Source organism: Carassius auratus, chromosome 22 (assembly GCF_003368295.1).
Source record: "Carassius auratus strain Wakin chromosome 22, ASM336829v1, whole genome shotgun sequence".
Lineage (NCBI taxonomy): Eukaryota > Metazoa > Chordata > Actinopteri > Cypriniformes > Cyprinidae > Carassius > Carassius auratus.
In genome coordinates this window covers 2,306,250-2,328,385 of record NC_039264.1, presented here as the reverse complement: position 1 = coordinate 2,328,385, position 22,136 = coordinate 2,306,250, and the positions used below count along the sequence as shown (strand labels likewise).

The 22,136-nt window shown below is 38.7% G+C and overlaps 1 protein-coding gene across 1 annotated transcript in view; it reads left to right on the top strand.

Moving 5' to 3' along the window:
• The window catches only part of LOC113039325 (NLR family CARD domain-containing protein 3-like), a 72,643-nt gene extending 51,204 nt beyond the window's left edge, over nt 1-21,439 (top strand). Inside the window, exon 9 of the mRNA XM_026197204.1 lies at nt 20,845-21,439. Within this exon, the coding sequence (XP_026052989.1) occupies nt 20,845-21,389 (545 nt within the window). The 3' untranslated portion in view covers nt 21,390-21,439. The remainder of the gene's footprint in view (nt 1-20,844) is intronic.
• Nucleotides 21,440-22,136: the final 697 nt, after the last annotated feature.

Sequence of the window (22,136 nt, the reverse complement as noted above, 5' to 3'; positions counted from 1 at the left end):
TGTGTGAGTTACAGCAACTTCCTTTTTCATGGCGAAACATCGAAATTTGTCAGGCCGCCATGGACACGCCCTTTAACGAAACCTCAAGTCCTTCGCAATTTAACATCGCAAATGGTTTTAGATTACACTGACCCAGTTTGGTGTTGATCTGAATAAATCTCTAGGAGGAGTTCGTTAAAGTACAACCCCTGAAAATGGCAAAAACAACACCAATTTTGCAGGGAAAATTCTAAATAACCGACTTCCTGTTGGGATTCGGATTTCGTACCCAGAGACTTTTTTGTAGATATTGGTGAGTTACATATGTGTACCAATTTTTGTACATGTACGTGAAACATAGCTCGAGGCACACTCCGTTGAAAGTGTATAGGTGGCGCTATCGAGCCATTCTGCCACACCCGGTGGAATATTGGCCTGCAGATCTGTTCAGGTCAGGACTCTTATCACACATGTGAAGTTTGGGGAAGATCGGACATTTTATGCCTGAGTTATAACATCTTTTATTCACATGGCGAGACATCGAACTTCGCCATGGTGCCGTGGACACGCCTTTTTACGAAAACTCAAGATCTTCATAACTGAACATCGCACAGGCCTTTAGATTAGACTGACCACAAAAAAGACATTGATGTCAAAAAATTTCTAGGAGTAATTCGTCACAGCGTAAAATATGACACTTCCTGTTGCCAATAGGTGGCGCTATGACTATAACTGAATATGGGCATGTCAATCTGTTCAGGTTCAGAGTTTCATCAAACATGTGAAGTTTGGGGCAGATTGGACATTGTATGTGTGAGTTATAGCAACTTAATTTTTCATGGCGAATCATCGAAATTCGCCAGGCCGCCACGGACACGCCCTTCAACGAAAACTCAAGATCTTCGCAATTTAATGTCGCAAAGGCCTTTAGATTAGGCATACCAAATTTGGTGTTGATTTGAAGAAATCTCTAGGAGGAGTTCGTTAAAATACAACACATGGAAATGACCAAAATTACACAAAATTTGCTCATAATATTCCTGTTGGGTTTAGAATTTTGGTCCAAGAGTCTTTTTTGTAGGTATTGGTGTGTTACATATGTGTGCCAATTTTCGTGCATGTACGTGAAACATAGCTGGAAGGCTGTTGATTTTCTTAGTATAGGTGGCGCTGTCGAGCCATTTTGCCACACCCTCTTCTGAATCCTATATCAGACGAAAATTTTCACCAGGTTTGACGCGTGTGCAAAGTTTCATGACTTTTTGAGCATGTTAAAGCCCTCAAAAATGCGATTCATTCGGGAGAATAATAATAATAATAATAATAATAATAATAATAATAATAATAATAAACAAAGCAGATACAAGAGGGTCCTCACACCATCGGTGCTCGGGCCCTAACAAGCCATTTTAAAACTTTTAAAATGATTTAAACATTTAAAAACAGTTAGAAAATGATTTTACATAAAATAAAAAAAAGTGAAAATATAGTGCAATCTGTTCGGACATAGCACAGTGCTCATTCAATAAATGCACAGCTAAACAGATGAGTTTTGAGTCTAGATTTAAATGTGACTAGTGTTTTAGCACATCTGATCTCTTCTGGAAGCTGATTCCAACTGCGGGTGGCATAGTAACTAAAGGAGGACTCCCCTTGTTTTGTGTGAACCCTTGGTATTTCTAACTGACTCGATCCTAATGATCTGAGTGTTCTGTTAGGTTTATATTCAGTGAACATATCTGCAATATATTTTGGTCCTAGGACATTTAGTGACTTATATACGAGTAAAAGTACTTTAAAATCAATCCTAAATGTAACTGGAAGCCAGTGTAAGGACCTGAGGACTGGTGTGATATGCTCAGATTTTCTGGTTCTCGTCAGAATCCTGGCAGCAGCGTTCTGGATGAGCTGCAGCTGTCTAATGGTCTTTTTGGGAGGGCCGGTGAGGAGCCCATTACAATAGTCCACCCTGCTGGTGATAAAGGCATGAACAAGTGTCTCCAAGTCTTGGCTGGAAACAAAACATCTAATTCTTGCGATGTTTTTTAAATGATAGTATGCTGATTTAGTTACTGCTTTGACATGACTACTGAAACTAAGGTCTGTCTCCAGAATCACACCAAGATTCCTGACTTGATTTTTAGTTGTTTGACCCCTAGAGTCAAGGTATGCATTCACCTTGAACACTTCATCTTTATTTCCAAATGCAATGACTCCAGTTTTTTCCTTGTTTAACTGAAGAAAGTTCTGGCACATCCAACTATTAATTTCATCAATGCATTGGCAGAGGGAGTCAATGGGGCTGTAGTCATTTGGAGATAAGGCTAGGTAAATCTGGGTATCATCAGCATAGCTGTGATAGGCAATTTGGTTCTTTCTCATTATTAGACTTAGTGGAAGCATATACAGGCTAAACAAGAGCGGTGCTAGAATTGAGCCTTGTGGGACTCCGCATGTCATGTACGTCCACTTAGACTTATGCTCTCCTATACTTACATAATAGCCTCTCCCTTCTAAGTATGATCTGAACCATTTGAGTACCATCCCAGAAAGCCCGACACAGTTTTCCAGTCTCTCTAGTAGTATGTTATGATCGACAGTGTCAAACGCAGCACTGAGATCTAGCAATACCAGCACCAATATTTTGCCAGAGTTACAATTTAAGCGAATATCATTTATTATCTTAATGAGTGCTGTCTCTGTGCTGTGATGCGGTCAGAAACCAGATTGAAAATTGTCCAGGTATCCAGTATTTGTATATACTGGATATTTGTTCAGCTGATTAAAAACTACCTTTTCTATAATTTTGCCTATAAAAGGAAGATTAGATATTGGTCTGAAATTGCTCAAAATTGTGTATCAAGATTGGTCTTTTTCAGGAGGGGCTTAACAACTGCAGATTTTAAGGAGTTTGGAAATTTCCCAGAAAGAAGTGAGGCATTCACCACTTCTAAGAGATCTGCTTTTAAGCAGTCAAGAACACTTTTGAAAAAAGATGTGGGAAGTGTGTCAAGATAGCAGGTTGACGATTCTAGTTGCTGCACTATGTCTTCCAGAGTTTTGCTATCAATTGCTTTAAAAATAGACATAGTATCTTTTTGATATTTTGGCCGAATCTGTCTGACCTCTGCATTACTTGAGGATGTGCTAATCGCCTTCCTGATATTTATGATCTTCTCAGAAAAGAAGGAAGCAAACTCATTGCATTTGCTGTCTGAGAACATATCACTGGGAATCTGACTTGGGGGGTTTGTCAGTCTCTCAACAGTGGCAAAAAGAGTATGATTGTTATTTAAGTTTCTGTTTATAAGGTTTGAGAAGAAATTCTGTCTAGCTGTGGCTAGTTTCACGTTAAAAGCATGAAGGCTCTCTTTATAGATGCTATCGTGAATTTCAAGTTTCGTCTTCCTCCACATCCGCTCGGCTTTTCTGCATTGTCTTTTCATAGTCTGAACGGCTGTTGATCTTCTCCAAACTGATTTCTGTCTGTTTGTTTTCTTACTGACTATTATTGGAGCAATATCATCAATAACATTCTTAACTTTTGAGTTAAAGGAATCAAGGAGAATATCAACAGAGTCTGCAGAAATGCTTGGTGTTAAAGATATAGCCTCCATAAATAGTACACTTGTGTTCTCGTTAATGCATCTCCTTCTGACAGAGACAGATCTAGATTCAGTTGTAGCAGAGATCAATATATCAAAGAAAATACAGAAGTGATCAGATAGTGCTATGTCCTTAGTAACAATGGATGAAATGTTTAGACCCGTACTGATGATTAGATCCAGAGTGTGTCCACCTTAGTGTGCGGGTCCATGCACATGCTGAATCAGGTCAAAGGTGTTTAGAACCGTTATCATTTCTTTTGTAGTTTTGTTTTCTGCAGTGTCTATGTGAATATTAAAATCCCCTGCAATTGCAAAACAGTCAAACTCTGAGGAAATTATTGATAACATTTCTGTGACCTCTTCAACAAAGGCTGGAGAGTATTTTGGAGGCCTGTAAATAATAATAAACAGAATGTGTGGAGCACCTTTCAGCACAATCCCTAGATATTCAAAAGACAAGTACTGACCAAATGACACTTGCTTGCATTGATAGACATCTTTAAATAGAGCAGCTACACCCCCACCTCTCCTAACAGTCCTGCAAACACTCATGTAAGTGAAGTTAGGAGGGGCTGCTTCATTTAGGATTGTTGCACTGCAGCTGTCTTCTAGCCATGTTTCATTAAGAAACATAAAATCCAGATTGTTTGTGGTTATAAAGTCATTGATTGGAAATTATTTATTTTTTTAGTGAGCGAATGTTTAAGGATGCTAACTTGATGGCTGTGCTTTGCGTCTTTACATCAATCTTAGTTTGATGCATAATAGGCCGCAGATTAGATGAGTTTGCCCTTCGGCTTGAGAAGGCCTTAGACTTTCTATCACGTGATAAAACTGAAATAGAGAAAGCTACAGGCACACTGGGTTCCCGCTTGTTCTGTAAGCATTTGTGAATGTTGTTGCTATTATAGCGGGGACCCGACACATATCACTGAGAGCTGCTATCAGTAGTTTTTGGTTCACCTTCAGCAGATAGAGGGTTTGGGCCCTGGCGTTGTGGCAGCGGTCGGAGAGTTCTCATAGGAACAGGGCCCACAGGCTTTGGTGGTTTTGGGGCCTGCCGTTTTTTTGTTGATATCTGCGGGCTTGCAGCAAATGAGTGAGAGAGTTTAGTCCCAGCATACACCAATTCCTCCATTTTCTGTGAGAAGCACAGAAGTGGAGATTCTGGAGAGAGGGATAATGTGTCTGGTGAGATGGGCTGTGTCTCTGGTGTTTCCAGTGGCTGTGATATGTTGTCCTGGCTTCCCTGGCTGTTTTCCAGAAAATTATCCCTGGGTGGTGAATCTTGTAGCTGTTTTGATACATCACAGTCAGTCTGTGAGGAGCTCTGTGGGCAGGGCTCAGCCGGGATAGTGTCCATGAGCAGTGCTTGTTTTGGCTGCATGGTGTTATCAGTGTCCTCGTGGGATATGTCAACCACATGATGACTCAGACCCGGTGTGTGTGTGCTGAATGGACACACTCTGCTGAAGGATGACAAAGGGAGAAGTAGATATTGTCCTTAAACACTCTAGCACCAAGTTTGTTTGGGTGGAGGCCATCCGGTTTAAACAGTTGTCTATGGCCCCAGAAAAGATTGAAGTTGTCGATGAAATTTACTCCTTTTATATTACAAGATCTTTGTAGCCATGTGTTCAGCCCAAGCAACCGTGAAAACATATTTGTTCCCCTAGCTGGGAGTGGTCCACTGATGAACGACTGAACTTTGAGTCTTTGAAGTGTTTCAAAGAGTTCAATGAAGTCCTTCTTAAGGAGTTCTGACTGCTCTTTCCGAATATCATTCTTCCCCACATGGATGATGATTCGATTTGCAGTCTTGTGCTTCATCCGAATGTTCTGAAGTTGCTTGTTCACATCAGAGACCGTTGCTTGAGGAAGGCAGCATGTTGTTGTAGTCCTGCTACGGATGTTTCTGATAACAGAGTCACCCACTATCAGAGTCCTGGGCTCGGCTGTGCTCTGAGCTGAAAGCCGCTGTTTGCTCGTCCTTGAGCGCCTGTTAGTAGCGGTGTTAGCTGCTGGCTGATCAGATCCATGTTAAATCACATTTGGGAATTCCTCACCCACATTTATTAATGCTTCAAATCTGTTCTCCAGATGTACAGTATTGTTCAAAATAATAGCAGTACAATGTGACTAACCAGAATAATCAAGGTTTTTAGTATATTTTTTATTGCTACGTGGCAAACAAGTTACCAGTAGGTTCAGTAGATTGTCAGAAAACAAACAAGACCCAGCATTCATGATATGCACGCTCTTAAGGCTGTGCAATTGGGCAATTAGTTGAAAGGGGTGTGTTCAAAAAAATAGCAGTGTCTACCTTTGACTGTAGAAACTCAAAACTATTTTGTACAAACATTTTTTTTTTCTGGGATTTAGCAATCCTGTGAATCACTAAACTAATATTTAGTTGTATGACCACAGTTTTTTTAAACTGCTTGACATCTGTGTGGCATGGAGTCAACCAACTTGTGGCACCTCTCAGCTGTTATTCCACTCCATGATTCTTTAACAACATTCCACAATTCATTCACATTTCTTGGTTTTGCTTCAGAAACAGCATTTTTGATATCACCCCAAAAGTTCTCAATTGGATTAAGGTCTGGAGATTGGGCTGGCCACTCCATAACATTAATTTTGTTGGTTTGGAACCAAGACTTTGCCCGTTTACTAGTGTGTTTTGGGTCATTGTCTTGTTGAAACAACCATTTCAAGGGCATGTCCTCTTCAGCATAGGGCAACATGACCTCTTCAAGTATTTTAACATATGCAAACTGATCCATGATCCCTGGTATGCGATAAATAGGCCCAACACCATAGTAGGAGAAACATGCCCATATCATGATGCTTGCACCTCCATGCTTCACTGTCTTCACTGTGTACTGTGGCTTGAATTCAGAGTTTGGGGGTCGTCTCACAAACTGCCTGTGGCCCTTGGACCCAAAAAGAACAATTTTACTCTCATCAGTCCACAAAATGTTCCTCCATTTCTCTTTAGGACAGTTGATGTGTTCTTTGGCAAATTGTAACCTCTTCTGCACATGCCTTTTTTTTAACAGAGGGACTTTGCGGGGGATTCTTGAAAATAGATTAGCTTCACACAGACGTCTTCTAACTGTCACAGTACTTACAGGTAACTCCAGACTGTCTTTGATCATCCTGGAGGTGATCATTGGCTGAGCCTTTGCCATTCTGGTTATTCTTCTATCCATTTTGATGGTTGTCTTCCGTTTTCTTCCACGTCTCTCTGGTTTTGCTCTCCATTTTAAGGCATTGGAGATCATTTTAGCTGAACAGCCTATCATTTTTTGCACCTCTTTGTAGGTTTTCCCCTCTCTAATCAACTTTTTAATCAAAGTACGCTGTTCTTCTGAACAATGTCTTGAACGACCCATTTTCCTCAGCTTTCAAATGCCTGTTCAACAAGTGTTGGCTTCATCCTTAAATAGGGGCCACCTGATTCACACCTGTTTCTTCACAAAATTGATGACCTCAGTGATTGAATGCCACACTGCTATTTTTTTGAACACACCCCTTTCAACTAATTCAACTAATTGCCCAATTGCACAGCCTTAAGAGCGTGCATATCATGAATGCTGGGTCTCATTTGTTTTCTGAGAATCTACTGAACCTACTGGTAACTTGTTTGCCACGTAGCAATAAAATAATATACGAAAAACCTTGATTATTCTGGTTAGTCACATTGTACTGCTATTATTTTGAACAATACTGTATAGGGGGTGGTAGAATGCCAGTATTCACAAGCCTTGTCATAGTCGAATCTGGGGTAGAGGAAGCTATGGCAGCAATACGAGAAACTCGTGACAATCTGGTATCTTGTGTTCTTTTGGGTCTTGCTTCCTGTTTGTGCCATCAATTAGTGTGGAGATCAGTTTCGGCTTGTTCCTCTACACTTGGTATAAACTGTTGAGATTCAGAAGATTCATGGGACTCACCGGCTGTAGGCTGAGAGGGTCCATGACGACGGTCTGCTGAGTGTTCTGTCTGTTTTGGAAGTCCAGAAAGTAACTTTGTTTCAAGAATCACAATCCTTTGTAGAAGTTTGCAGCAGTTCATGCAACAAGTAGATCCAACAGGAGGCATTTTCTCTCTCTTCTGTTTGAATGTAGGCAGTTGTTATCCCGTCACAGGAATGTAAGCTGTTAGCAGTGGGAGACAAAGTCTTCTTTTTGAAGTATTATTCCAGTCCCAGTGTTTTTAGTTTTAGCGTTTGTGCCAAAAATCTGTTGTTTGAGCACTGTGCTGCTCTGCTGAAGTAAAAATCTTAGAAAAATCAGAGAAAAGTACAGAAATAAGAAGCAAAGCGCAGAGCAGTAAGCTAGAACGTCCGAACGGTGGCAAAGCCGGAAGCTTTTTTTTTTTACGGTGACTTTCCATGTCTCCAGCCAAAGAGCTGACAAAGAAGGGCGTTATATTCTGGTTAAAGGGATCCTTGATTCAAAAGAAGTCACATTATTTAACGTTTACAGACCACCAGGACCAGATAAATGACTAATTAAGAAAATAATTGAGTTAATAATCTCTGAAGTGTCAGGGACACTTATATGTGGAGTGGACTGGAATGTACAGTTGCATCCTACCCTAGACTCTTCAAATCCAACAAAAAAGATAAATTGTGAATCCTTGTATGTTAAAAAATGCTTAAGGAAACTGGCATGATTGACATATGGAGAGAACTCCATCCATCTGTGAGACAGTTTACCTTTTTCTCCCACCCTCGCACATTCTATTCAAGGGTTGATTATTGTTTCATGCTTCACTCAGACAGGCGTAGAATTACAGGCTGTGATATAGGAACTAGGGATGTTTCAGATCATGCAGGAGTGTATTTAACCCTTGTGCATTGTTCAAATTCACTACCCTTTTGTTATGTTCGGGATGAAAACATCAACTCAATTAAACTGCTGTAAAAATTTATCAGATTCATTTTTTTTTTCAATTTCTTTTGCATAAATCTGTTAATCAACTTTTTTAAAAACTACCAAATGTTTTTTTTTTTAAATCCAAGATTTTAACTCTTTAATTGCCAAGTTCATAAATGATGTCACTGATTTGGGGGAAAAAACACACAAAAAAATGACTTATTTTCAAAATAAAAGTCATTGTGGCTGGATTTTTTTTTTACTTTTTATAACTTTACTTTTTATGTCTTGGGCATGTCAAAGATTAGTAGCAACATTGGCTTTGATGCATTTTCAGTTTGTGTGCAGCATTAGATTTAGATTTTTTTCTCCCTCGTTTGTTGTTGGTGGCTGTTTTTGCCCCATTGACTTCCATTATAACAACATTTTTTGTTTGCACAGCCATGACACCATATAATCATGCATTCTTGATTGTTTGTGGTTTTCCCTTTTTGGAAGAGGTAAAGTTTGTTATTTTTACAGTTGATCACTAGGTGGGACCATGAACCCTTTAGATAGGCCTGTGCAAAAAAAGGCTTAGTTTCTGGCTTGTATATGGAGTATAACAGCAAATTATAGCGTTTGTGTGTGTGCGAGATTCTTGACTGTTGGTGGTTTTCCCTGTTGGGAAGAGGTAACATTTGTTATTTTTACAGTTGATCACTAGGTGGGACCATTAACCCTTTAGATAGGCCTGTGCAAAAAAAAAAGCTTAGTTTCTGGCTTGAATATGGAGTTATATGGAGTATAACAGCATATTATATTGTTAGTGTAGTGTGAAAGAGAGAGAGAGAGTGTGTGTGTGTGAGAGAGACCTTTGCACACTTACCTTGATGTATTTGAGAAAATCTAAATGTACATCTCAGCTCTCAGAACTACATGGGAGTAAACAAATGTGTCTTTATGCACCTGCTGCCTTTTAATGGTGGTGATTAAGTATAGACTAAACAAAAGCAAAGTACGTGGATTTAAACACTTGCATGCCATCCTGCTGGTCATTTGATGGTGAGAAGAGCAGCAAGCAACACGAGAAAGGGCTTGACTTGTACTGAAGTTTCAGAAATGATTATGCAGCTTAACCCCTCCAGCGAGCTGCAGCTTATTTGAAGTTGGTATTGCATTTTGGTTCATAATACATTATGTTCATAAATTTGATGCAAAGTAGGTTTTAAACTGTCTATACCATCAAGAAAAGACGAGCATTTGACACATAGGCCATCTGTAATTTTCACCATCAAAAGGCAGCAGGTGCATAAACACACTTATTTTTTTATCATTTAGTACATTTTTTTATTTGCACAGGCCTATCTAAAGGGTTAATGGTACCACCTAGTGATCAACTGTAAAAATAAAATGTTTTACCTCTTTCCAAAAGGGAAAACCACAAACAATCAAGAATGCATGATTATATAGTGTCATGGCTTTGCAATCAAAAAATGTCGTTATAAAGGAAGTCAATGGGGCAAAAACAGCCACCAACAACAAATGAGGGAGAAAATATTCAAATCTAATGCTGCACAAAAACGAACATTGCATCAAAGCCAATCTTGTTACTAATCTTTGACATGCCCAAGACTGTTAAAAGGTAAAAAAAAAAATCCAATCCACAATCACTTTTTATATTGAAAATATGTAATTTTGTGTGTTTTTTTTCTTCCCAAATCAGTGACATCATTTATGAACTTGGTAATTAAAGAGTTAAAATCTTAGATTTTTAAAAAAACATTTGGTAGTTTTGATCAGGACTGAGGTTGATTAATAGATTTATGCAAAAGAAAAATTGAAAAAAATATTTATCTGATACATTTTTACAGCAGTTTATTTAGTGGATGTTTTCATCCACGAACATAACGAAAGGGTAGTGAATTTGCCCACAGTGTACCGTTGTGTTTTTGAAAAATTTCAAAGCATTTTCCCAAAATATGGGTCAAAATAAGATTTGTCACCAAAAATAATTCCATTAGCTCAAACACAGAGAAAGTTGTGGCCAAAATAAGACTCAAATTTACCCCCTAGTGCAGTGATCCTCACTATTTTGTTCACAAGAGCCACATTGGCAGAACAAAATCAAAAGGCGAGCCACTTTTACGACAACATACTAAGTCACCTTTGCAAATGTGCATTTCTACATATAAATTGGACATCCCACAAAAAAGAAATAACACGGCCAATACATTTTCGTTTAAGACCAGATTTACTTTAATAGTGGGATGAGCGAAAGCTGGCATGCATGTCCTTGACTTTCTTCATGTTGTATTTGTAGTTTGTTGTTGCAATCACAGTGAGACATTCAAGATGAGCATGGGTCAGTCGGTTTCTCTGTTTCCTCTTGATAGTGTTCATGGTCGAAAATGTTGACTCACAAGTGTATGTGCTCATGAAGAAAGACATCACTTTCTGTGCAAGTGGTTTCAAAGTGGGAAAGTCTGCTTCAGAAACCAAACTCCATAAGTGGCCAATACCTGCTCTGAGTTCAACTTGGAGAATGTTATTTGTTTGCAGCTCAATTATTTCTCTCTCCAGAGCAGTACGATTACCAGGGCAGAGCTGTGTGATGGTTGGCGTGAGGGAGGACACATCCACATGGAAGGGGTTTTCAATCAAATTGAAAATCTCCTTATGTTCAGTCACATCACTGAATCTGGATTCAAACTCACCCTTCAGCTCCTCCAAAACTTCAACAAATCTGCTGTAGCTGAAGTGCTGCTGCAGAGATGGGTCACTTGTGGTTGTTGCTCTGAGTTTAGGGAAGTGGATGAGTTGTCTGTCAGGTATCCACAGAGCAGTTATTTTGTTTTGGAATGCTCTGACTGCCCTCAGCATGTCACTTGGAAGCTTGTCTCTCCCTTGGAGCTGCAAGTTGAGAGTGTTCAGGTGACAGGTAATGTCAGTAAGGAGGGCCAGCTGGATGATCCAGTTTGGGTCTTTCAGCTCTGGCTGGTGTTTCCCCTTGGTGTCCAAGAAACTGTTGATTTCAGGAAGGAGGCTCAGGAACCGCTCCAGCACCCTTCCACGGGACAACCATCTTACTTCACTGTGCAACACTAAATCACTGTACTCTGTTTCATAGTCCTGGATTAACTCTCTGAACTTTCTGTGGTGTAGTGCTCTTGAAACAATGAAATTGACGACATGCACAACCCTTTGCAACGCATTTTGGAATTCACTGTTTCTGAGCTTTGATACCAGTGCCTCCTGATGGATGATGCAGTGGAAGCTGATGAAATTGGGGATTTCATCTCTTTTTTTTCATGAGGCCAACAAGACCCTTCTCTTTGCCTCGCATGTTTGGAGCACCATCAGTACACACACTTACAAGTTTGGACCAGCTGAGATGATTTTCCTCAAAAAATACTAAAAGTGCATTCAGAATATCCACACCTCTTGTTTGGCCATGGAGTGGTAGTAAGCACAACATTTCCTCTTGAAAAGAGTTCTTTGGGGGAACCTCACCCAAGTGCACAGCTGAGCAACGTCAGTGACGTCTGTGCTTTCGTCCACTGCGATGCTGAAACAAGGTGCAGTGCGCAGATCAGCCAACAGCTGGTCACGTATGTCCTTTCCGATGTCTTCCATTCGCCTCATTATTGTTGAATCAGACAGCTGTAACCCTTTTATTTGTTTAATGATGTTATTTGTTTAATGATGTTGTTGTCAAAGTCGGCGAACAGTATTTCTGCTGAAGCCAAAAAACAGTCTTTCACTATTTCTGAGTCTGAGAAGGGTTTTTTAGCCCACGCCAAAATCCACGCTATTTCATAAGATGCCTCTGTTAAACGCTCTGCAGTGGAGGTTGTCCGGTGGATAAGATTTTGCTGCTCACAAAGTGAAGCAGTGAGCTGTGCTGTTTTCTTCTTTCTTAGTTCACTGCCAGATGGGTAACTTTCATTGAATTGTGGATGCGCCGGTTTGAAATGGCGCTCCAAGTTGCTTCGTTTGAAACCGACACGGGTTTGTTTGCATATTAAGCACAGAGAGTTCATGCCATGCAGAACAAATAAAAATCCACTTGTCTTGAAATTTTCTGTGCTCATCTTGTATGCTTCGTATTTTTCGTTTCTTGCTGGGTGATGTTACACCTGTCGTTTGTCTGCTCGTCCCCTCTCTGGTATCTTTGTGCTGATTTTTGTTTGCTGCTTCCTCAGACTCATTTACCTCATCCACTCCACTATTCGTTACAACACTGTGTGTCTGTCCGTCTGGTTTTTGAGCTCGTTTCTGTCCCTTTTTTATTAAAAACCGGTCCATTTTGTGTTTTAGGCTAGCTAGCAGAGCTTTCGTCGCCGTGGTGTGATACTGTAAGCTACTATGCGAGCCGCCAGTTATAGCTTGGCGAGCCACATGCGGCTCGCGAGCCGCACAATGAGTAACTGTGCCCTAGTGGATGAAAACGCCCCCAACAACGCATAAGGGTTAAGACTCCATTTGGATGTTCAATTCAAGAACACCATATGGAGATTGAACACTAGTCTTTTAAATGACCCCCAATTCATGGAATATATTAAAAAGGAAATTAAAGATTACAAGTCAAGTCAAGTCACCTTTATTTATATAGCGCTTTAAACAAAATACATTGCGTCAAAGCAACTGAACAACATTCATTAGGAAAACAGTGTGTCAATAATGCAAAAATGATAGTTAAAGGCAGTTCATCATTGAATTCAGTGATGTCATCTCTGTTCAATTAAATAGTGTCTGTGCATTTATTTGCAATCAAGTCAATGATATCGCGGTAGATTAAGTGACCCCAACTAAGCAAGCCAGAGGCGACAGCGGCAAGGAACCGAAACTCCATCGGTGACAGAATGGAGAAAAAAACCTTGGGAGAAACCAGGCTCAGTTGGGGGTCAGTTCTCCTCTGACCAGACGAAACCAGTAGTTCAATTCCAGGCTGCAGCAAAGTCAGATTGTGCAGAACAATCATCTGTTTCCTGTGGTCTTGTCCTGGTGCTCCTCTGAGACAAGGTCTTTACAGGGGATCTGTATTTGGGGCTCTAGTTGTCCTGGTCTCCTCTGTCTTTCAGGGATGTAGAGGTCCTTTCTAGGTGCTGATCCACCATCTGGTCTGGATACGTACTGGATCCGGGTGACTGCAGTGACCCTCTGATCTGGATACAGACTGGATCTGGTGGCTACGGTGACCTCGAAACAAGAGAGAAACAGACTAATATTAGTGTAGATGCCATTCTTCTAATGATGTAGCAAGTACATAGGGTGATATGGGAAGTGTTTCCGGTTCTGGTTTACCTAATTAATGCAGCCTAAAAATCCTTTAACGGATTTGGATATTAAAAGCATATTAGTATGTTATGTGTAAGCCAGGTTAAAGAGATGGGTCTTTAATCTAGATTTAAACTGCAAGAGTGTGTCTGCCTCCCGAACAATGTTAGGTAGGTTATTCCAGAGTTTAGGTGCCAAATAGGAAAAGGATCTGCCGCCCTCAGTTGATTTTGATATTCTAGGTATTATCAAATTGCCTGAGTTTTGAGAACGTAGCGGACGTAGAGAATTATAATGTAAAAGGAGCTCATTCAAATACTGAGGTGCTAAACCATTCAGGGCTTTATAAGTAATAAGCAATATGTTAAAATCTATACGATGTTTGATAGGGAGCCAGTGCAGCGATGACAGGACCGGGCTAATATGGTCATACTTCCTGGTTCTAGTAAGAACTCTTGCTGCTGCATTTTGGACTAGCTGTAGTTTGTTTACTAAGCGTGCAGAACAACCACCCAATAAAGCATTACAATAATCTAACCTTGAGGTCAGATTATATAGGCCGTAATTTAGATATATATTTGAGATGGAAAAATGCAAATTTACAAATGCTAGAAAAGTGGCTTTCTAAGGAAAGATTGCAATCAAATAGCACACCTAGGTTCCTAACTGATGACGAAGAATTGACAGAGCAGCCATCAAGTCTTAGACAGTGTTCTAGGTTATTACAAGCAGAGTTTTTAGGCCCTATAATTAACACCTCTGTTTTTTCAGAATTTAGCAGTAGGAAATTACTCGTCATCCAGTTTTTTATATCGACTATGCATTCCATTAGTTTTTCAAATTGGTGTGTTTCACCGGGCCGTGAGAAATATAGAGCTGAGTATCATCAGCATAACAGTGAAAGCCAACACCATGTTTCCTGATGATATCTCCCAAGGGTAACATATAAAGCGTGAAGAGTAGCAGCCCTAGTACTGAGCCTTGAGGTACTCCATACTGCACTTGTGATCGATATGATACATCTTCATTCACTGCTACGAACTGATGGCGGTCATATAAGTACGATTTAAACCATGCTAATGCACTTCCACTGATGCCAACAAAGTGTTCAAGTCTATGCAAAAGAATGCTGTGGTCAATTGTGTCAAACGCAGCACTAAGATCCAATAAAACTAATAGAGAGATACACCCACGATCAGATGATAAGAGCAGATCATTTGTAACTCTAAGGAGAGCAGTCTCAGTACTATGATACGGTCTAAATCCTGACTGGAAATCCTCACATATACCATTTTTCTCTAAGAAGGAATATAATTGTGAGGATACCACCTTTTCTAGTATCTTGGACAGAAAAGGGAGATTCGAGATTGGTCTATAATTAACTAGTTCTTTGGGGTCAAGTTGTGGTTTTTTTATGAGAGGCTTAATAACAGCCAGTTTGAAGGTTTTGGGGACATATCCTAATGACAATGAGGAATTAATAATAGTCAGAAGAGGACCTATGACTTCTGGAAGCACCTCTTTTAGGAGCTTAGATGGTATAGGGTCTAACATACATGTTGTTGGTTTAGATGATTTAACAAGTTTATACAATTCTTCCTCTCCTATAGTAGAGAATGAGTGGAACTGTTCCTCAGGGGGTGATACTGTAGCTGACGGCTGAATGGTTGCAATTTTATCTCTAATAGTATCGATTTACACTGAATTTAATAATAATGAGGAAATTTCACCAAGTGTTCTATGGGATGCCGCTAAGGCAGTATTAAGAGGAAAACTTTTAAACTGGTCCTCAAGGAAAAAAAAGAGAAATGGAGAAGGTACTGACCGTTTTATCAAGCACACTAAAAACACTGGAACAAAAACATATTGAATTAAATAAACCTCAAATTCTTGAAGAAATAAAAGTAATAAAACAACAAATAAATAAGATTCTGGATAATCAAGTAAATACTAAACTTAAATATATCAAACAGAGTTATTATGAGAATGGACCCAGAGCTAAATAAATGTTAGCATGGAAACTACGTGAACAGCAAACTGAAAGGTCAGTTTTCAAAATGAAAAATCCAGAATCCAATGTAATGTGCTATAAACCAGAAGTGATATTAAGGTCATTTGAAACTTATTATAAAAAGTGATATTCCCAACCAGAAGCAGCGGACCCTTCTATTATTGAACATTTTCTGGAATCTATAGACTTACCATCAGTAGGACGAACACAAAAAAAACTGGTAACACGAGAAATTACAGAAGCAGAAATTGATAGAGCCTTATCAAATTTAAAGACGAATAAAGTATCGGGGGCGGGGGCGGTGTATCCGTGTGGTACAAAACATTTAGGGAATTATTAAAACCTATGCTCGTAAAATGGATTTAACCATGCTTTTAAAGGGGGAGAGACCCCAATATCATGGAAACAAGCAAATCATATCAGTAAAACCAAAAGCTGGAGAAGATAAGACAGAGTGTGGGTCATACAGACCCATTTCTGTTTTAAATATAGATTATAGATGATATGCTTCAATAATTGCTAAAAGATTAGAAAATATCATTCCTGAACTGATTGATACTGACCAAACAGGATTTGTGAAAAACAGACAGACACAAGATAATGTAAGACGAGCATTATTTCTGATTGATAGCATGAGCAAACATAATTCAAAATCTTTGGTAATTAGCCTCGATGGCGAAAAGGCTTTTGACTCCGTTCGATGGGAGTTTTTGTATCTGGTATTGCAGCGTTTTGGTTTCAGTAAAGAGGTTATTGGATGACTTAAACAACTATATTATAATTTACCGACAGCCCAAATTAAAATAAATGGTAATGTCTCTAGTTCAGTTACATTGGAACAGGGATGTCACCAGGGATGCCCATTAAGTCCCACTGTTCATAGAGCCACTGGCTCAAGCAATTAGAGAAAATGTAGATATTTCAGGATTCCAATTTAAAGGAAATTAACACAAAATATGTTTCTATATGGATGATATTCTTATGAAAATCTCCGACCCAGACTCCAGTTTACCTAAACTTATGTCATGCCTTGAACAGTTTGGGTGGTACTCAGGATATAGGTTAAATTTGGACAAAATGCAGACCCTCTCATTTAATTATTCACCACAGGAGAACATACCTAATAAATATCATTTTAAGTGGAAACTAATAGTATTAAATATTTAGGAGTTATTCTACAAAGAATGTGACAAAAACATGTAATATAAATTATGAATCCATAACAAAAAGAATTAAAAGTAGATTTGGACACGTGGATGCCCCTAACCCTCGGTTTGTATAATCGAATTTAAATTATTAAAATGAACATTTTACAGTGATTATTGTTTCTATTCCAATCACTGTCTGTAGAGATTCCGAAAAAACTGTTTAATAACTGGAATCGAATGATTTCTAGATTCATATGGAAAAATCAGAAGCCTAGGGTCAGACTTAAAACAATACAATTATCAAAGGAAAGAGGAGGACTGTCTCTTCCCTGTTTGGAGGATTATTATAAAGCAGCACAATTGAAATATTTAGTTTGTTGGTGTAACAATGAGTACGATGCAAGATGGAAATAATTATAATTCAGCCAGCTGGACATTCTGCTCCCCTCCTTATTAGGGGATAAAACCATTGAGATTAAGTACTCTTAACAAACTGAGCCATTGGACAATGGTTCCTCTCAATATTTGGTTCAAGGAATGTAAAAATGTTCAGCTTGAGAAACAAGCACGGTTGTTAAGATGGGTGGCCTATGACAAAGATTTTAAACCTGCTCAGTTGGACTCATGGTTTAAACAATGGACGTTGAAAGGCATCACATTATATTGTACAATCTCATCCAATAAAGGTTTAAAGAGCTTCCAACATCTTAATGACACTTATATATTAGAAAAACAAGACTTCTTTAGATATTTACAACTTTATACCATTATAATAAAAATAAAAATAAAAATGAAAAAAATTGAAATGAATATCATCAATGTTTTTATTGATGCGTATAAGAGTGGAACTCATAAGAGAATGATATCAAGAATATATTCAAGTATACAATCTTCTAAAAATCACTCTACATTATATGTGAAAGATAAATGAGAGAAGGAAGCAAACATAATTGTATCTGATGAAGAATGGCTGAATATTTGTAAAACACTGTATTCTACCTCCAGCTCAGGTCAGTGGAGAGAATTCTCATGGAAGAATATAATAAGATTTTTTATTACTCCAAAAATAAAATATTTACAGAATGGTAATCTGGAATCTGCACTCTGTTGGAGACAATGTAATAGTTCTATGGCTGATTACTTTCACATGTTTTGGAAGTGTCCAGCAATTCAATCTTATTGGTTAGAGGTAATCACTGAAATAAAACTGATATTGGGATTCGAAATCGAGAACAGCTTTGGTACCATATATTTAGGAAACATACCAACTGATTTTAGTACTCAAGATAAGTACCTACTCAAGATATTATTGGTTGCTAGTAAAAAAGCTATATACAGTATTGTTCAAAATAATAGCAGTACAATGTGACTAACCAGAATAATCAAGGTTTTTCGTATATTTTTTTATTGCTACGTGGCAAACAAGTTACCAGTAGGTTCAGTAGATTCTCAGAAAACAAATGAGACCCAGCATTCATGATATGCACGCTCTTAAGGCTGTGCAATTGGGCAATTAGTTGAATTAGTTGAAAGGTGTGTGTTCAAAAAAATAGCAGTGTGGCATTCAATCACTGAGGTCATCAATTTTGTGAAGAAACAGGTGTGAATCAGGTGGCCCCTATTTAAGGATGAAGCCAACACTTGTTGAACATGCATTTGAAAGCTGAGGAAAATGGGTCGTTCAAGACATTGTTCAGAAGAACAGCGTACTTTGATTAAAAAGTTGATTAGAGAGGGGAAAACCTATAAAGAGGTGCAAAAAATGATAGGCTGTTCAGCTAAAATGATCTCCAATGCCTTAAAATGGAGAGCAAAACCAGAGAGACGTGGAAGAAAACGGAAGACAACCATCAAAATGGATAGAAGAATAACCAGAATGGCAAAGGCTCAGCCAATGATCACCTCCAGGATGATCAAAGACAGTCTGGAGTTACCTGTAAGTACTGTGACAGTTAGAAGACGTCTGTGTGAAGCTAATCTATTTTCAAGAATCCCCCGCAAAGTCCCTCTGTTAAAAAAAAGGCATGTGCAGAAGAGGTTACAATTTGCCAAAGAACACATCAACTGGCCTAAAGAGAAATGGAGGAACATTTTGTGGACTGATGAGAGTAAAATTGTTCTTTTTGGGTCCAAGGGCCACAGGCAGTTTGTGAGACGACCCCCAAACTCTGAATTCAAGCCACAGTACACCGTGAAGACAGTGAAGCATGGAGGTGCAAGCATCATGATATGGGCATGTTTCTCCTACTATGGTGTTGGGCCTATTTATCGCATACCAGGGATCATGGATCAGTTTGCATATGTTAAAATACTTGAAGAGGTCATGTTGCCCTATGCTGAAGAGGACATGCCCTTGAAATGGTTGTTTCAACAAGACAATGACCCAAAACACACTAGTAAACGGGCAAAGTCTTGGTTCCAAACCAACAAAATTAATGTTATGGAGTGGCCAGCCCAATCTCCAGACCTTAATCCAATTGAGAACTTGAGGGGTGATATCAAAAATGCTGTTTCTGAAGCCAAGAAATGTGAATGAATTGTGGAATGTTGTTAAAGAATCATGGAGTGGAATAACAGCTGAGAGGTGCCACAAGTTGGTTGACTCCATGCCACACAGATGTCAAGCAGTTTTAAAAAACTGTGGTCATACAACTAAATATTAGTTTAGTGATTCACAGGATTGCTAAATCCCAGAAAAAAAAAATGTTTGTACAAAATAGTTTTGAGTTTGTACAGTCAAAGGTAGACACTGCTATTTTTTTGAACACACCCCTTTCAACTAATTGCCCAATTGCACAGCCTTAAGAGCGTGCATATCATGAATGCTGGGTCTCATTTGTTTTCTGAGAATCTACTGAACCTACTGGTAACTTGTTTGCCAAGTAGCAATAAAAATATACTAAAAACCTTGATTATTCTGGTTAGTCACATTGTACTGCTATTATTTTGAACAATACTGTATAACTAAGAAATGGTTGCATGAGAATCCACCAACAAAAGCAGAATGGATAATGATTGTAAAAGATATGTATGATATGGAGAAACTCACCTTCTCTCTAAGATTAAACATGGATACATTTTACAAGTACTGGTCAAAATGGTTAAAGTATAGGAGTATGGATGGACCATCGTGAGTTATTGTAAGTGGACTGCAATGTCAGTTTTTTTTTTTATGCTTTATGAGAGGAGCTTGAAATGTTTATGGACAAATATTCTCCAGGTGTTTTTTTTTTTTTATTATTATTATTATAATGTATTTTAATATATATATATATATATTTTTTTTTTTTTTCTTTTTTTTTTTTTCCTTTGGGAGACCATTGGGAGGGCAACCCCTGATATGAAGTTAACAGTATATGAACAACATTATGGTTTGTGATACCCCTAGTGACCTGTCTGTTCTGTTCTTTTACATGTGTTGCATTAAAAAAAAAAAAAAATAAATAAAATAAAGTAAAAAAAAAAAAAAAAAAAAAAATTCACTATATCAGTGAAGACTTCTGTGAATAGTGAGGAGATTCTGGACTTTACAAATATAAGCCGTGTCTGAAATCACTCACTCGTTCACTTGTTCACTAATCCCTATTCTGCCTACAGAACATATTTTAATATAAATAATTGTATGAAATAAATGTTAAAGCAGAAATAATAAAGATGTAAACAGCATTTCTCCTTCAAACTCACTCTCGCTTCCAGCTCGCCGCTTCTCCACATTAGACTGTGGAAAATAGTGTGAAATCAGAATGAATTGTGGGTAAACAGTAGATGATGAATGTAGTGAATGAAGTGGTTCACTCAGAATTCAGACTTCACTACAGAATGTGTGACAGCTGATCTAGTGCACTATATAGTGTATAGGGAGCGGTTTCAGACACAGCTCTAGTCAAAGCTGTAAACACACAGACATCTTCAGCGTTGTGTTGTTCTTGATGTCTCTCTGTTCTTGTGTTCAGATGCCTGTGATCTCACACTGGATCCTAACACAGCACACACTCGACTCGTTCTGTCTGATGAGAACAAGAAGATCACACGTGTGGAAGATCATCAGCCGTATCCTGATCATCCAGAGAGATTTGATCGTGTTCATCAGGTTCTGAGTGTTGAGAGTCTGACTGGACGCTGTTACTGGGAGACTGAATGGAGCGGAGATTATGCTGTAATATCAGTGACATATAAAGGAATCAACAGGAAAGGAGTGAGAGATGACTGTATGTTTGGATACAATGACAAATCCTGGAGTCTGATCTGCACTTATAACAGTTTCACTGTCTATCACAATAATAACATAACTTTTATTCCTGCTGTCCCTTCATCCTGTAATAGAGTAGGAGTGTATGTGGATGTGTCGGCCGGCTCTCTGTCCTTCTACAGCGTCTCTGACACACACACACTCACACACTTACACACATTCAACACCACATTCACTGAACCCCTCTACGCTGGATTTGGGGTTATTTATCCTAATTCCTCAGTGTCTCTGTGTGATATTAAACCATAGAGAGACTCTTTCTGATGTTCACATGCACACAAACTCATCTAATCTTACATCACTAAATTTCTATTCATTTTTTATTAGTTTTTCATTGTCTTACAGAAGTTATGAATCTAGATCAGACTCTCATACTGTAATGAATCTTTAATAAACAGAGTAATATGTGTGCTTTAATATTTCTATTGTAAACTGCTCATCAAATGTAATAAAAGTCCATTAGTGACTCATTTGATCCTGAACTGGTTTCTGAATCCTGATGTGAACTGATGACAGTATGAATAATCATGAATGTGATTGAGATCAGAGGCTGAACTGACTCTGAATGAATCCGTCTCCTGATCGTCTGCTTTATTTTTCTGTCTGCGCTGATTTAACACTCGATTCACTAAATGAATTGTGTCCAAACACTCACAGTATCGCTGCTGAACACAGTTGATCTGGCTCTAATTCAGTCTTTCAGGAGCTTCAGAGCTTCAATCTGCTGCTTGATCACTAGAACATCTTCATCAGCATCTCTTCTTCTGAAATGATGCTCTTTTCTGCTTTATTATTTCTCCACCAGCACAACAGCTTTATATGACAGGAGCCACACAGCTGTCACTCAAATATCTAACAGTAATCAACAGGCCAAAGTCAAGCTGATATTTGCATGTATTTGTAATCAAAGATGCACAGAAGCTGGTATGGCTCAATCTGACAAACTGAAATGAATGTGATATGAGGCTGTAGTTTCAGGCGTACAGGATTCTTTCT